The sequence below is a fragment of the Geotrypetes seraphini genome, chromosome 10 (genome assembly GCF_902459505.1).
Source record: "Geotrypetes seraphini chromosome 10, aGeoSer1.1, whole genome shotgun sequence".
NCBI classification, from domain to species: Eukaryota; Metazoa; Chordata; class Amphibia; order Gymnophiona; family Dermophiidae; genus Geotrypetes; species Geotrypetes seraphini.
In genome coordinates this window covers 38,054,398-38,066,941 of record NC_047093.1, presented here as the reverse complement: position 1 = coordinate 38,066,941, position 12,544 = coordinate 38,054,398, and the positions used below count along the sequence as shown (strand labels likewise).

General features: G+C 43.8%; 1 protein-coding gene across 3 annotated transcripts in view; it reads left to right on the top strand.

The window, feature by feature from the left end:
- The window catches only part of PIK3R6 (phosphoinositide-3-kinase regulatory subunit 6), a 131,421-nt gene that overhangs the window by 44,182 nt on the left and 74,695 nt on the right, over nt 1–12,544 (top strand). For all 3 annotated transcript variants that reach the window (XM_033960014.1, XM_033960012.1, XM_033960013.1), the window contains 2 exons: nt 1,043–1,174; nt 2,647–2,738. In XM_033960014.1, coding sequence (XP_033815905.1) covers nt 1,043–1,174; nt 2,647–2,738 — 224 coding nt within the window. The remainder of the gene's footprint in view (nt 1–1,042; nt 1,175–2,646; nt 2,739–12,544) is intronic.

Sequence of the window (12,544 nt, the reverse complement as noted above, 5' to 3'; positions counted from 1 at the left end):
TCAACCACTGACCCACAAGCTTTGCTTTGAAGAATGCTGGTGTAGAAGGACTGAGGTTGAAACAGACTCTACAGAATGACAGTCTCTGGTATCCAGAGCAGATATTGTGATGTCATAATGCCTCATTCCACCAGTGCCTAAGAGCCAATCACATCAGTGATGTCACAATGGCTTCATTATCCTTGGCTCACATAAGAATCAGAGTATGAATGGCCTCAACCACTGACCCACAAGCTTTGCTTTGAAGAATGCTGGTGTAGAAGGACCGAGGTTGAAATAGACACTAAAAAATGACATGGGATTATTTCCCGCGGTTATCCGTGGGGACGGGAACGGTGATGAATTTTGTCACCGTGTCATTCTCTAATGCTCATCTGCCTCTTTTACTAAGCCGCGGTAGAGCTTTCTACTACGGCCCGGGGCATTAAATGCTCCGACGCTCATAGAAATTCTATGAGCGTCGGAGCATTTAGCGCTCCGACTCATGGTAGAACCTCTACCATGGCTTAGTAAAAGCGGGCGGGGGAGGGAGTAATGCAGCATTCTAGTGCACAACCGAAAAGGGTGTGTGGGTCAGGGGTATTCCAAATATTTAAGCACATTGTTACAGAACTAGAGCCAGGGTTGCACGTCGGGATTTTACAGCAGGTTTCAGCAGACTTAAGTCCTCACCCAAAGCTGGACATGGGAATCTGTGCTGTGCACACTTTTTATACAGTAGAATGGCACTTGGCAGAGGTTGTTCCTGATGCCTGTTTTTGAGAGCCATTTATAGAATTCCTTCCTCAGTTCCTCCTGAATAGGAGGTAGTAAGTGGTCCCATGTTCAAGTCCTGCAGGTATCGTGCTCTAAAGAAAACATTAAGGCACAATCTGCAATTTAAAAAAAAAAAAAAAAAAAGGGAGGGAATGTCCCCAAAAGGTGCCATGTTAAATCAGGATTAGCACAGAACACAATCCTATGTTATAACACACTGTAGCGCATGTTAGTAAAAGGGCCCCTAAATTAGCTAAAGGTTGACCTTTTTCTTATACTTTTCCAGAGCATTGTCCCTGTTCGTCTTTTCCTGTCCCCCAGTCCCTGCATGTAGAGGTTGAGCAGGACATTCTTCGCAGCGTACAGGCAATTCTCCGAGAACTGGACGGCCATCATCCAGGCTTACAATGCGACCAAGGTGGGCATGCACCAATAGAAATATATTTATTTCCTCCTCAAGGGTAGGGGGAGGGTAATGATTGCTTGGGTATAACATCCATTGTCAGAAACCCAGTGGACAGTTACACCTTCTCATGTCTCTAAAGCAGAAATTTACAATACTATTTGTGATTCTGGCGTAGGTGAATAGTGACTAGGGTTGCTAGATTTGTTCATGCAAAAAAGAGGACATTTGGCCTCGCCCCGTTCTGTTTCCAACCCCGCCCCCACACAAATATAATCTTTTCTTCCCCAAATCTGGGATGCATCTGGAGGGCTTCCGAGCATATGCGATGATGTCACATGTATACATACATACTTGTGATGTCATTGTGTTGCATCTGCACATCTCCAGACGTGGACCTGAGCTCGGGGCCTTCCAAAACCCGGACAAACTGCTGTGTTTTCAGAAATCTGTCCGGGTACCCAGACGGCCCTCTTAAAACGAACAGGCCTATGAACTGAACCTTGAGGCACACCACAGGTAATATCCCTTTCCTTAGAGCAGTGGTTCCCAAACCTGTCCTGGGGGACCCCCAGCCAGTCAGGTTTTCAAGATATCCCTAATGAATATGCATGAGAGAGATTTGCATATAATGGAAGTGACAGGTATGCATATTCATTAGGGATATCTTGAAAACCTGACTGGCTGGGGGGTCCCCCAGGACAGGTTTGGGAACCACTGCCTTAGAGTGATCTCTTTTGACCACTACCCTTTGTCGCCTTCCATTCAACCAGTTCCTGACCTAGTCCATCACTTTGGGGCCCATACTGAAGGCACTCAGTTTATTTATTAGACACCTGTGTGGAACACTGTCAAAGGCTTTGCTAAAATATAACTACATCACATCTAGCGCTCTCCCTCTATTCATTTCTCTGGTCACTCAAAGAAGTTAATCAGATTTGTCTGACAAAACCTGTCTCTAGTAAATCTTTTTTCCCATGTTAAAAGGAATATTTTCTATTTTGTGCTTTGTGGTAGAAGTTCTACTAAGATTCCAAGGCCCTTAATAGCAGTTTCTTTCAGCAAATGTCATTTGGTTATTAAACTTGAGGCTTATTAAAGAGTCAGAAGGTATCAGTCAGTATTTCAGCCTGATCTTTATTCAGGGTGCCAGAAAAATGAAGATTTCTGGGATGCAAGGATTTTATTTAATGCCACTGTTGCATTGCCAGTGTCAGTGAATTTTCATTCCCGTTTAAAAACTAAATGGTAAAAATAAATTGAAAGTATAATCAAAAAGGTGATAATGAGTAACAATTTGGATATCCAAATTTGTCTTTTCTGTTTTCGATTCCCAATCTTACCAACCATCATAAAGGTGGTTAATAAATCCCAATTAATAAATTAGTCATAGTCCCAAGGGCTCACACTTGTTTTGCATGCACAGTTGAAGTTAGTAATTTTGCACAGTGCGCTGCTTACTAGATAGGCTTATTCTCATTTCACAGGAATGCGACGATGGACACTGCATAAGAAAATTGACCGGAATCCCATAAGCTGTGACATTCTGATTAAAATTCTAATCAAAGAGCTGGAAAAGGTAAGAACAGACAGAAAAATAATAATACTGGAAACATCAAAGGACTTACGTTGCCTAATTCTATATAAGGCGCTAAAAATCACACGCGCAATTTAATTTTATAACGTGCCAACAATCAAATCTCAGTGCTAATTTGCAATAATTTGAATTTACATGCTCATCTTTTAACTGTTATTCTATAAAGATGCACATGTAAGTTTTTGCAAGTGCATCCAAAAAGTGGGCATGGCCATGGGAGGGCCTTGGGCAGGTCAGGGTCGTTCTTGGAATTTGTGTGCAGTGTTACAGAATTAGGCAAATCCACGCCTAATTTAGGCATGAGGATTTACACTAGGTTTCGGTTGGTGTAAATCCTCGCACCCAGAACTGGATGTGGTTCCTGGCACCAAGCATTATTTTGTAAACTGTGTCCATCTCAGAGCGCCATTTACAGAATAGCAATCAGCACTCACTTTTTTGGCATTGATTTCTCAGCACCATATAGAGAATTTAATCCAAAGGGGTTAATTCTCAAAAGATTGCCTAAAGTTAGGCGCTAGGATGACTTGTGTTAAGCACAAATTCTGTAACAGCTGAACAGTTAGAGGGCCATTTCTGATATGACATCTAATCCGACTTGGATGTCTCTCGCAAGATGTCCAAAAATCAGTGCAGCAAAACGAGCATATTTGAAACAGCAAGATATCAACTTTTTTTTTGCTTTAAATGACCTGTCTAGATATCCTGGGCATTAGGATGTCTATCTTTTTTGGCCCTTTTCGAAAATCAAAACATCCAAATGCAAAACATCCAAAACAAGCCACTTGGACATAAGAAGGGCCAGTATTTTAATGGGCTGGCCACACAGACGTGCCAGCAAAACAGTGGGCCACCTTAGGTGGCACTACTGTGAACTTCAAGTAAAGTGTGCCAGGTACATGTCACCATAATCCCCTTATAGTGTATGGTAAGTCCTCCAAATCTTCCCCAAAACCTACTATACCTATCTGTCTACCACCCCAATAGCACTTATGGCCGCAGGTGTCACCTATATGGCCATGTGGTAACCCCAAGCCCTCTCCTCTTCTCTAACTGCCCTACAAAATAACCCTGAACAATTGTGGTGGCACCTTGATCAGCCCTCATCCAGCCACCTTGTGCTTGGGGAGTTGGCATCTTATACTGCCCCTCCAAGTTTCAGGTTCCACCTTCTACACACTAACCATCATTAGTGAAAGGACTGAACTAGGATCCTTACCTAACCCTCCCCCTTTCCCCACAGTTTTCTTGTTTTTGATTTGCAGTAATATTTGTTACCTAATGTAAATTAAATATCTTCACCTTTTTTTTTTGTTTGCATAGGTTTTTAGAGAATATCACCTGTAAGCTCACCAAATAAGAGCAGCATTCTTGATTTGTAATTGGCTGTGGTTGCTCCCACCCCACCACATGTCACCCAGCTGATCGGCACTCCAGGACAACATAATAGCCAGTGTACTCTGGGACAGAACTGCCTGCAGTCCTGCGTGCTTACAAGTCCCTAGCCTGCTCCCTACTTCCCCCATGCCTGATGTTGATTGCATCAATAGTGCATGTGGATGGGGTAAACAGGAGGCAGGCATATCTCTTAACAGCACCCAATGCTGGAGGGGGGGGGGGGGTCCAAAGAAGTGTACTTTTTACAGTTACTGAAAGAAGAGGAAGTGTTTTTGTGGTGGGCCAGCTTTTGCTTCATGACAGATGCTAGAAATGAATTTACTATAACAGTAAATGTCTGCTCGACTTCCTGAGTTTAGTGTCCTAGTATGCTGCCCATAATGAAAAGCCCCTCTCTTACCAAGTACTAGTCACAAGATCATTATTGCTTTTGGGGGTCCCTGAGTTGCAAGGCTTCAGTAACACACTATGCAAATTGTAGACTTGCACAGGGCTGTTTGGGCCAAGCTTCAGTATAGTAGCTGACACCAGGCGGTAGAATCTCCACTGAGAAATCAAAAGCAGTGCAAGACTTTGGAGTTTATTCATATGTATTGCATGCGTGGCAGGGATGGGTCAGACCTGCAAAGACTCAAAGGCTACTCTCACTGCATTATACTTTTTTCAGTTGTTGATGGTGGCAGGAAATGATGTTGGACCAGAAGAGAGGGTGGCGGGAAGTTGCTGTTCTAAGAGGGGAAGAGAGAGAAGAAAGACTCTGGACTGAAGAGGTGGGGAAACTGAGAGGGAACAGGGAAATTTTCAACTAGGAAGGTGAAAGAGAGATAGGAGAAATGCTAGAATGGTCAAGATGGTGCTGGACTAGGAGGAGTAGGAGAAGGTGTTGCCACAGGACCAAGTTTGACAGTATGAGTCATGTATCACGGCTCTGATTGCAAGACTTCAGACTGCAACAGCAAATGAGGTGCTTTAATGCTTCACCTACTAACTAGTTTCATGCAGAAAAGTGCAGAGTGGAATTGGGAGGCAATGCTTGGAAACAGAAACATGATGGCTGATAAAAGGCATGGATGAGGTGCTGGTGTGAGGAAGAAGGATTCCACTTTGTGCGCAACTGGACGACATTCTGAGGGAAGAGCAAGCTATTCAGGAAGGATGGTCTCCACCTCAGCGGAGAAGGAACGAGGCTGCTTGCAAGCAACATCAAGAGAGAAATTGAGAAGTTTTTAAACTAGGAAGAAAGGAAAAGCTGACAGTTGACCGAGAGTGGATGGTTCGGGAACCAGTATACATTACATTACAGATTTCTATTCCGCCATTACCTTGTGGTTCAATGTGGATTACAAAAAGAGTTATAGAAGGAGGGTTACAAAGTTAGATCAAAGATCATTTCCAAGAGCGGGTCAGGTAGGATCAGGGGTTAGGGAGAAGATGGTAAGAAGGAAGGTATTTGTGGTTTTAAGCCTTATTCAGGGATTTCTTGAAGAGTATAGTTTTTATTTCCTTTCTGAACATCTTGTAGTCTTGGGTTGTTATCAGTAGGTTGGAAATTTGGTTATCTAGTTTTGCTGCTTGAGTGGCTAGTAGGCTGTCGTATAGTTTTTTACATTTTACTTCTTTGATTGGGGGGGTAAGTGAATGGGGTGTGTGTTTTTCTATGCCTGGTAGAGGTAGTTTGGATGAAGCGGTTGTTTAGGTAGATTGGGCTGTCTCCGTTTATAGTTTTAAATAGTATACAATAGAATTTAAATTGTATTCTTTCCTGGATTGGAAGCCAATGTGAATCGATGTAAGCCTCTGTAATGTGGTCATGTTTCTTGAATGAGTAGACGAGTCTCAGAGCTGTGTTTTGAATTGTTTGTAGTTGTTTAATCATTATTGCAGGGCAGGGGAGGTAGAGGAGGTCTAGTAGTCTAGTATACTTAGGATTAGAGATTGTACAAAGAGCTGAAATTGTGTTCTTTCAAAGAATTTTCGGACTTGTCTAAGGTTTCTCATAATGCGAAAGATTTCTGTATTGTTTTGTTTATTTGTGGTTGCATGGTGCAGCCTCTGTCAATAGTCATACCTAGTAGTTTTAGGGTGTTTGAATAGGTAATTGATTGAGTTGATTTCTAAATTAGTTGTGGTTGGGACTTTGTTATTTTCTAGGAGGATGAATTTAGTTTTGTCTGGGTTAAGTTTCAGTTTGTGGTCTTCCATCCAAGACGTTACTATAACTAGTGTTCGGTGTAGTGTGTCTGTCATTGCTTGCTTTGGTTGGTTGAAAGGTATAAGGATGGTGATGTCATCTGCATAGCTATAAGAGGTTAGGCCTTGTTTGTTCAGGTAAACACTGAGAGAGGCCGTGTATAGGTTGAAGAGAATAGGGGATAGTGGAGATCCTTGTGGTATGCCGCAGGGGTTGGACCAAGGTTTGGATTTTTCTTTGTCTGATTTTACTTTGTATGTTCTGGATTTTAAGAAACCTTCAAACCATGAGTATACTTTATCTGAGATGCCTATTGAGTCCAAAATTTGCAGTAGGATGCTACGGTCTACCAAGTCAAATGCAGCCGTCAGGTCCAGCTGTATGAGCAGCATTTTTTTTCCTGTGCTGAGGTGTTGTCTTGCTGTGTTGATAAGGGAGCCTAGTAGTAACTCTGTGCTGATGTTAGTTCTGAAGCCAGATTGAGTGGGGTGGAGTAAGTTATGGTCTTCGAGATAGTTGGTGAGGAGTTTGGCTACTAGTCCTTCTCTTAGTTTGATATATAGAGGTATTGAGGCAATTGGTCTGTAGTTGGATAGTTGGACTGTTGGTCCTTTTGGGTCTTTTAGGATTGGGGTGATGATGATTTCGCTGAGTTCCGTTGAGAAAATGCCTTCTGTGAGCATGGTTTGTATCCAATGTAGGAGTAGAGTACGGAACTTAGTGCTCGAGGATGTCAAGAGATATGGTGGACAGTGGTTGAGTTCACAGGAAGCGTGGCTGTACTTATTGTAGAGTTTGTTGAATTCAGCCCAATGTATCTTGGGGAATTGGGACCAAGTTCTGTCTGCAGCAGATGATTCATTTTCTGTGGGAAGTGTTGCGACATCAATTAGGTGGGCTGAGGTACTATTGAGGGTAGCTCTGGTATTTGTAATTTTATTCTTGAAATGTTCTGCTAGGAGAGTGGCTAAGGGAGAGGAGTTATTGTTAGTGGTAATATAGGGTTTGGTGTCAGTTAGATCTTTTAATATTTGGAATAGTTTTTTGGTGTCTTGGGTTTCCGTGCCTATTAGGTTGGTGTAGTGTATTTTTCTCTTTTCTTTTAATAGAAGTTTATATTGTTTGTTAATTTTTCTCCAGGCGGTGTTTGTGTGATCTAGGCTGGTTTTTCTCTATTTTCTTTCCAGTTGTCTACATTGTCTCTTGAGTAGGAGTAATTCGTCGTCGAACCATTGGTCTGATCGTCTGCTGGTTCTGGTTTTGGTTTGTAGTGGGGCTTGTTCGTCAAGGATGTTATTGCTCAATTTTTCCCAGTGTGAAATGAAGTCTTGGATTGTTTCGTCTACTTTTGACCAGAATATGGTGGGCTTGATGTGTTTGCGTGATGTGTATGTTACTATTTTGGATATTGGTTTTGTTTTGTTTCTGGTCCAGTTGCTATTGAAGGTGTATGAGTAGTGGTCTGACCAGAGGGATGGGGACCAGGTACCATTAGACATTTGAATTTCTGACGTAGATGTTTGATGGGTCATGAAGGCTGCGATGTCAAGTTGGTGTCCTTTCTCATGAGTGGTTTGTGGGTTTAAAATTTGGAAGGATAAGGCATTGAGGAAAGAAAGAAGGTTGTCTATTGGCTTGGATGAATGGTCTTCAAGATGTAGGTTTAGATCTCCTAGGATAAGGTTGTGTACTGCTGTGAGTGAGTTTTGGTATATGAAATTTTCAAATTCGGGCCTTACCGTGGCCCAGTTTCTCGGTGTTATATAACAGAGCATGCAGTTTAGTGAGTTTTTTAGTGTGGTGGCTGAGATTTGACATGCTAGAAGGTCCATGTATGGAATGGATATTTTTTCAGTATGTTTAGGGTTAGGGAGTCTTTGATTAAGATTGCTAATCCTCCTCCTCTTTTTTTCTCTCTGCAAGTCACTGTAATTTTGTATCCCTGAGGGCAGACTTCCGTAATTCATGGGTCTGTGACTGATGTTAGCCAGGTTTCTGTGAGGAAGAGGCAGCCTAGGTTTTCATTTTTTTATCCAGTTTTTTTATAAGTTCTGTTTCTGGGCCTAGGGCTCTGATGTTTAAGTAGGCACATTTAAGAGTAGTGGTTTCTATTTGGTAGTTGTGATTCATTTTAGGGTAGATGAATGAATTTGGATGATGGTGAGGTTTGGTCTTGGGTTGTGTTGATCTTTTTCCCCAAGCAGAGGAAATTGAATGTTAACCGCTTGTTTGGTGGTTAGTATTTCTGTCTGTTGGAACTATCCTGTTGGAGTGATGGGTTTTGTTTGTAATTGCACTAGTGGGTATGTTGGGTAGGTTGTTTGCTACTACCTTCCAGCTGGAGATAAGAAGGATTATCAATAGGATGATTTGGGTGTTTGTTTTTGGGATTAGCTTCATTTTGAAGGTTGTGGCAGGTGATTAGAGGGAGCGTGGTTTTCTGTGATTAGGTTGTTGTTCTTGTACTGTGTCTGGGTAGGAGTATGGGTTGTGAATAGAGTTGTTAGGAGTGGAAGTTGTGGTAGAGAGAAGGTTTTCACGTAGTTGGCAGGTCTCTTCTTGCTCGCTTCGCGAAGGCGCTCTCACTAAGGCGCTGAGCCTTTTATTGGCTCAGCGGTGCACCTTCGGGGGGGAGGGGCGGAGTTCGCTTCCACGCCCAGGGTGAGTTTTCCTCTGCTCCCGCTCTGCCCTGAGTGCTCCCGGTCCGTGGAGGGAGGTGCTGTGGTCCGACGTGTTGAGGCAGGTAAAAGAAAAAGAAAAAAACAAACTAAAATAAAAGATTAAATGTTGGGGAGTTCCCGCTGAGCCTTCCAGAAGATACCTTGCAGAAAGATAGCGGGGAAGACTCACCGGATCATAAGCAAGACAGAAATCCTGACAGATCGAAAGGGACACAAGAGGGAAAGAAATGCAAGAAAGTAATAGCCGCAAACTCAAGTGTATGTACATGAACGCAAGGAGCCTGAAGAATAAGATGAGTGAATTAGAAGCTATGGCACAAAAAGATAACCTTGATATCATCGGCATCACGAAAACATGGTGGAACGAGGAAAACATCTGGGACACTGTGCTACCGGGATACAAGCTATACCGCAGAGACAGAGTGGGTCAAAAAGGTGGGGTCGTTGCCCTATACGTCAAAGAGGTCATTGAGTCTACTAGAGAGAACATGCCAGAAACGAAAAATAGGGTAGAGTCTCTATGGGCCAAAATTCCAGGGACAAAAGGAATGGAAACGAAGATCAGCATGTACTACCGACCCCCAGGGCAGTCTGAACAAATTGACGGAGAGATGACGGATGAGATTAAACGCAACTGCAAGGGAGGCAACGTGGTTATTGTGGGTGACTTCAATTATCCAGGGATAGACTGGAACCTAGGCATTTCCGGTTGTGGTAGGGAGACCAAGTTCCTGGATGCTGTAGGCGATTGCTTCCAGGAACAACTTGTCAAGGAAAATACGAGAGGAAATGCAATTCTGGACTTAATTCTAAATGGACTACAAGGACCGGTGCAAGGTGTAGAAGGGACCCTGGGAAGCAGTGATCACAATATGATCCGCTTTGACCTGGACACAGGGGCAAAACATTGGACCAGAATGTCGGCCACGGCACTAAACTTCTGAAAAGGGAATTACAAAGGAATGGTGGGGAAGAAGATTAAGAAGAGGATAAAGAACTGTAAAAACGCTAGAGCAAGCATGGTCCCGTTTTAAGGACACGGTCACCGAGGCTCAAAATCTATATATACCGCGTATCACCAAGGGATCCACGAGGAAAGAGAACAGAGAACTGGCGTGGCTCACTGTAGCAGTGAAGGAAGCAATCAGAGACAAGAAGACCTAGTTTAAGGAATGGAAAAGGTCAAAAATGGATGAAAATTGGAAAAAGCACAAACAACATCAAAGCAGCTGCCACAAGGCAGTAAGAAAGGCCAAAAAAGACAATGAGGAAAAAATAGCCAAGGAGGCGAAAAACTTCAAGCAGTTCTTTTGATATATTAAGGGGAAACAACCGGCAAAGGAAGCAGTGGGGCCGTTGGATGACCATGGAATAAAGGGAGCGCTAAAGGAGGACAAAGCCATCGCCGACAAACTGAACACATTTTTTGCATCTGTCTTTACCGAAGAGGTTATACGCAACATACCAGAACCTGACAGGTTATATACAGGAAATGAAGATGGGAAACTGACAGGGATGATGGTCAGTCTAGAAGAGGTTTGCAGGCAGATTGATAGGCTTAAAAACGATAAATCCCTGAGACAGGATGGCATCCATCCGAGGGTGATCAAGGAACTAAAAAGGGCTATAGCTGAACTGCTTCAACTAATAACCAATCTGTCGATCAAATCGGGAAGGATTCCGGAAGACTGGAAAGTGGTGAATATCACACTGATCTTCAAGAAAGGTTCGAGGGGAGATCCAGGAAACTATAGATGGTGAATCTGACCTTGGTACCGGGAAAGATGGTAGAGGCGCTGATAAAGGACCGCATGATTGATCACCTTGACGGACATGAGCTGATGTGGATCAGCCAGCATGGCTTCAGCAAGGGAAGATCTTGCTTAAAGAACTTGCTGCACTTCTTTGAGGGAGTAAACAGGCAGCTAGACAAGGGTGAACCGGTTGACATTGTATATCTGGATTTTCACAAGGCGTTTGACAAGGTCCCGCATAAACGACTACTTTGAAAAATTGCAAGCCATGGAATAGAGGGCGAAATCCTCATGTGGATTAAAAACTGGTTGGTGGATAAGAAACAGAGAGTGGGGGTAAATGGACAATACTCAGACTGGAAAAGCGTCACGAGTGGAGTGCCGCAGGGTTCGGTGCTTGGGCCCGTGCTCTTCAACCTATTTATAAACGACCTGGAAATTGGTACAATGAGCAAAGTGATTAAATTTTGCGGACGATACAAAGTTATTCAGAGTGGTGAAGATGCAGAAGGATTGCGAAGACCTGCAACATGTCATAAGCACACTCTAGAAATGGATCGCCATATGGCAAATGAGGTTTAACGTAGTTAAGTGTAAGGTGATGCCTGTCGGTAACAAAAATCTTATTCACGAATACAGGATGTCCAGTGCAGTACTCGGAGAGACCCCCCTAGGAAAAAGATCTGGGAGTAGTGGTTGACAAGTCGATGAAGCCGTCAGTGCAATGTGCAGCGGCGGCGAAAATGGCGAACAGAATGCTAGGAATGATTAAGAAGGGGATCATAAGCAGATCGGAGAAGGTTATCATGCTGCTGTACCAGGTCAGGGTAAGCCCCCACCTGGAATACTGTGTCCAGCACTGGTTGCTGTACATGAAGGAGACCGTACTACTCAAAAGGGTCCAGAGAAGAGCAACTAAAATTGTTAAAGGGCTGGAGGAGCTGCTGTACAGTGAGAGATTAGAGAAACTGGTCCTCTTCTCCCTTGAAAAGCGGAGACTGAGAGGGGACATGATTGAAACATTCAAGATAATGAAGGGAATAGACTTAGTTGATAGAGACAGGTTGTACACCCTCTCTAAGGTAGAGAGAATGAGAGGGCACTCTCTAAAGTTAAAAGGGGATAAATTCCATACAAACGTAAGGAAGTTCTTCTTCATGCAGAGAGTGGTGGAAAACTGGAATGCTCTTCCGGAGGCTGTTATAGGGGAAAACACCCTCCAGGGATTCAAGATAAAGTTAGACAAGTTCCTGCTGAACCAGAAAGTATGCAGGTAAAGCTAGGCTCGATTAGGGCACTGGTCTTTAAACCAAGGGCCGCTGTATGTACAGACTCCTGTGCACGATGGACCACTGGTATGACCCAGCAGCAGCGATTATTTTCTTAAAAGCTAAATAGCCCATCTAGTCTGCCCACCCACATCATCCACTATCTTCTCCTCTCCCTAAAAGATCCCAGGGGAGGAGCCTAAGGCCCTTATTGGCCCAGGTGCATAAGTCCCCTCCCAAGATTTTGATTGGTCAGCTCCCTTATGCCACCCCCAATGGGAGCGGCCTAAGGGGATCTGGCCAATCGGAGTCTTTGGTCACTCCCAGCGTATCCCAGAATGCACTGAGAGATAGGCCTAACATTTCGATTGGCCCAGGGGCCTCAGGCCCCTCCCTGATGCATCCCACCATGCACCGGGAAGGGGCAGGCTCGCCATTGAGTGGAGGTGAGTCTGCCGGCTGGAGGAAGCATCCCTTTGGCCGGCCAACTTAAAAA